Raw genomic sequence first — 4897 nt, 5'->3', positions numbered from 1 at the left:
AAAATAAGTTAGGGACCAAACATGCAAATTACTCCAAACGATAGGGACCATTCATGTAATTTACTCTTTTCCCTTTAACAAAACAAATAAATTACATGTAACCTACAATTATGCTGTATCATTTGTACAAACTCTTTGGGTTGATCCAACTTTCTCTTGGTTTTTGTTTTTTATCTCTATAAATTCTTTGTTTTGATAACTTACATGTAACCTTTGTCATCTGTAGAATTACATCTGTATCATTTGTACAAACTCTTTGGGTTGATCCAACTTTCTCTTGGTCTTTGTTTTTTATCTCTACCAATTCTTTGTTTTGATCCAGCGTCTTTTTCTTTCTTCATATATTGACGCCGTTAAAAAAATAGTCAATATAAGAAAGAATAAGGAATAATAAATCCCTAATAATTTTTATTTAATTAACTAATTTCTATGGCATGACATGAACCCTATATTGATTTTGGACGGCTGTGATGAGGTGTGGTGCAGTAGTCCAGCTGATTCCAGTGGTGGAGTGGATCATAATTTCACAAATACAATAAATAGATACAACCCATCTCTTCCTCTCGCTCTCCACCAGCTCATCATATTCATTCTTTGCTTCTTCCTTTTATATATCACGAGATCCCCATCTTCTTCTTCTTTTCTCTTTCTCTTTCTCTTTCTCTCTCTATTAATTCATGTACTGTTACCGACTTTTCTCCTTCTATGTCCTTCCGTTAAAGTTTCCATTTTTATAGCTTTTTCAGACATCCTACTTGCTATCCCCACAACCACCCAGCTTTTGCTCCAACGAATTTCTTCATTTTTAGCAATGGAGCATGTCGGGAAGCCGTTTGATGAAATGGGTCTTCAGTCACTTCCCAATGTACTTGAAAACTCATGTTCTCTTGAGCAGAACAAGCCTGATTTCAAAGAACTCGATCTGGGTTCTGCGACTTCAATCTCCGGAAGCGGTGGTGGTGTGCGTGGAGCTGAGAAAGACCCATTACGTAGAAGATCTAATAGATCTCATTCCGGTGAGCTAAATGCGAGTAGTATCCCCGCCAATACTACCCCGGAAAAGCTTCGATCTGGCTCCGGTGAGTTGAATCGGAGGGGTGGTCATCGGAGAGCGTATTCCACTGGAGCTCCGTTGATATATTCGGGTAGTGGAACCATCCACTTTACTGGAAGTCCTGCCACCACTACTAGCACTAGCAGCACCACCACTACCACCAACAGCGGTGGCAGCGGCGGTGGTGGCAATGTAAGTTCAGTAAATTCTCCCAATACAAACTTATACCCAACTGGCAACATCTGCCCATCAGGTAAAATCCTTAAATCCAATATGAATTCTCGTACACCGACAACCCGACCCGAGAAATTGGGGTTGGGTATGGGTACTGGCAATTACGGCCATGGAAGTATAATCAAAGGTGGGGGAAGATCGGTTGAATCAAATGGAGAAATCGGGATAATTTTAAAGAAGGCAATGATTAGTCATGATGTTGAAGAAGTGAAAAACGCTGGAAATGAGTTGTACAAAAGAGGCAATTTCACAGACGCTTTATCTTTATACGATCGTGCCATTACCATCTCGCCGGAAAATGCAGCTTGCCGGAGCAATAGGGCGGCAGCATTGACTATGTTGGGGAGGTTTGGGGAGGCGGTTAGAGAATGTGAGGAGGCTGTGCGGTTGAACCCTGGTTATCAAAGAGCTCATCAAAGATTAGCTTCTCTTTATCTCCGGTAACTTCACTAAACCATGATCCAATCGATCTTTTTAATTTCAAATAGATCTTAATTTCCACATAATATTAGTTAGATTTCATGAACGTTAATGCCCTTAAATTTTGCTTCGAGATTTGCACATAATCGACACAATTAGAATCTAATGATTATTTGTATAGAACTAGGTTACATTTATTTCGATAATCATTTTTCTAAAATTACTTCTTACATAATCATCCAAATCTGATTACTCCTTGTTGGCATTAGGCTCTTATGTCAGCTACCATGTTACATTGTACTTGATTCACATCATGTCATAGCCATCATAGCCATCATAGCCACCTAGCTAACTAATGTACCTGACTTACATCATGTCATGATGTTCTTGGCACAACAGTGTGGGTCAGCTTAGCTGTTGCCGGGAGAATAACCCTTTTGCAGTAGTCTGATTATTTTAACCCTAAATAATTTACAGGCTAGGCTACGTCGAACGCGCCTATCACCACCTTTCTCATAGTCAACAAAACGACATAACCGAGATACAAAAATTACAAACTTTGGAAAAACATATTAATAGATGCGCGGATGCCCGAAAGATCGGTGATTGGAAAGGAGCACTTCGGGAATGTGAAGCCGCCATGTTAACCGGAGCCGTGTCGTCTCCACACGTACTCATCCAAATCCTTTTCTTTTTATTTTCATTTTTACGATTTGACCTTGTGTTTTAACCGTGTAAATTTACAGATAATCGCATGCAAGGCGGAGGCGTTTTTGAAACTCCATCAACTTGAGGATGCCGATTCTACCCTTTCCGAGTTACCAAAATTAGACCCTTTCCCCTCTTCATGTGCTAAAGTCAAGTTTTCCGGAATGTTCTCGGAAGCATATGTGCTTTATATCCGAGCTCATGTTGACATGGCATTTGGAAGGTTAGCTTAATTTCTAGTTTAATTTTTCCTTTTAAACATCTTTTATCCACACAACATGTATAATTTTTTTTAACATTATGGAAATGGCAGGTTTGAAACTGCGGTTGCATTTGTGGAAAAGGCTGGTTTGATTGATTTTGGAAACACAGAAGTTGCGATGTTAATAAAAAATGTGAAATTAGTAAACCGAGCTCGTACACGTGGCAAAGATCTTTTCAACTCGGGGAGATTCACTGAGGCATGTGTTGCGTATGGTGAAGGGCTCAAATACAACTTGTCAAACTCGGTTCTTTATTGTAATAGGGCGGTTTGTTGGTCGAAACTCGGGTTGTGGGAGAAATCTATAGAGGATTGTAATCTTGCCCTTAACTTCCAGCCAAATTACACAAAAGCCCTTTTGAGGAGAGCCGCCTCATATGCAAAGGTGATTAGATACTTTCGTTTATTCGTTTATACCCATCATACTTTTATATAACTGTATCTATTTTTCTTGATCTAATTCTTTAAAAATGTTATTGGATTTGTAGCTCGAGCGTTGGGGTGAAGCAGTGAGAGACTATGAAATTTTGAGGAAAGAACTTCCGGGAGATAATGAGGTTGCGGAATCACTTTCACGAGCTCAAGATGCATTAAGATTGACTCGAGGGGAACCTTCGGGGATTGATCGCATTAGAGCTTCAACACATTCATGTGGTAATTTTCACAACTTTTTCCTACATCGATCATATGTTATTCGTTTTCGCAAATTTATCATTTTGTTGATAATTACCTATTCGCCCATTGTCAATTATTACCATCAACTTAGGGGATTTTAGGTTTTTTTAGAACAATCGAAAATTTTCTAGAACTACGTGCCACGTCAAAACATTAGAAAAAGTATGTTTTATGAACTTGGCATTATAATATTTCCTTTAGATTGCGACGATAGATGTTTAAGCAGTCATACCAACACTAATGCACCGGATCCGATCAATACGAGGATAGGTGACAATGTTTTTTGTAGACTTTTTTAGGATAATTGTCATTGCATTAAACTAAATATAATTAATGCCAATGGGAAATTCTTTCTAATTTTGTACTAAATGTGTATTGAATTTTAGTTTAAGAAATGATCTTAATTCTGTTTATGCCTATACTTTGTCGACTCTCATTTATTTTCAAACGATCCATCAAATTCATATATTTCTTGTATTTTTATCGATAGTTAAAATTTTCATTTTTCTGCATGAAAACAGAGCCTCAAACTAGCAATATCAAGAGTCGCAACCATTAAGCATTTTGACACACATGGCAAATCTTGTGACACGTCATATGCCGATTTGGTGATTCTTGTGAAATCGAGCTAAGTTTACGCCCGCATGGCAATATTCGATTCTTGACTACCAATGTTCTCAAGCACAAGTGCAGCAGTACAGTTTGATGAACATGTGCCACGTGTACTTCTTTCAAAGTTTCAAGTACCTTCCCTTCATTTCACTAAGGGAGAAAAAAGGAGAGTTTACTTGAGATAAATTCATATATAATAAGATTTTATTTATTTTCGTACAAATTATTGTGGGAACATTGAATATTGTTGATTCCATTCCATTTCATTTTATTTTTTTATATTTATTTGGTTTTCCCCATTTATGGGGAAAATTTGAATTCTCTGTAATACCCTTGTAATATCCGAATTTTTTTTTATATTTTACTTCCACATTATATTATACCCCTTTATATGGTATTATGGTATCGTGGTGTTTTGGTCTACAACCGGAGTTCATAGCAAACTAATAATATTGAATGCAAGATTTGTTGCTTTTCATGTATATTGTTGATTCTCATAAAACAGGGTCTTGAAATTTATCCTAATAACTACGACTACGTTAAAAAGATAACAAAAATATATGAGAATCATAAAGTAAGTAATATATGTACATCTCGATCCTTCAATCAAAATTATTAATGGTCGAGATTACAAAATGTTTGTTTTAACTTTATTAGAGATGGAGTGTATAATCAATCGGCCTTTAAAATCACACACTAAGTATTATATTTGCTGATCAAATGATAATAAAGTGACAATTTATTGACATAAGTTTAAATTGGTAACAAAACGTTATTAGAAATATAAAACTCCAATAATGTTAATCCTAAGTTATCCGTATGTATGCACATGATACAAATCTCTTAATGTCATGTGCACATACCCTAATTCTAATTAATTAAAAGAAGCTTGTTTACTATAAAAAAAGTTATTTATATATTGTATCTCAAGA

The 4897-nt window shown here is 36.4% G+C and overlaps 1 protein-coding gene across 1 annotated transcript; it reads left to right on the top strand.

The window, feature by feature from the left end:
- The first annotated feature begins 545 nt into the window (after positions 1 to 545).
- On the top strand, positions 546 to 4345 carry LOC111885471 (inactive TPR repeat-containing thioredoxin TTL3). Its single transcript, XM_023881725.3, has 6 exons — positions 546 to 1728; positions 2186 to 2378; positions 2455 to 2639; positions 2730 to 3063; positions 3167 to 3332; positions 3875 to 4345. The coding sequence occupies exons 1-6, from the start codon at positions 812 to 814 to the stop codon at positions 3910 to 3912; spliced, it is 1833 nt and encodes a 610-aa protein (XP_023737493.1). The 5' UTR covers positions 546 to 811; the 3' UTR covers positions 3913 to 4345.
- Positions 4346 to 4897: the final 552 nt, after the last annotated feature.

The sequence above is a fragment of the Lactuca sativa genome, chromosome 8 (genome assembly GCF_002870075.4).
Source record: "Lactuca sativa cultivar Salinas chromosome 8, Lsat_Salinas_v11, whole genome shotgun sequence".
NCBI lineage: Eukaryota > Viridiplantae > Streptophyta > Magnoliopsida > Asterales > Asteraceae > Lactuca > Lactuca sativa.
This window is presented reverse-complemented; position numbering and strand designations above follow the sequence as displayed.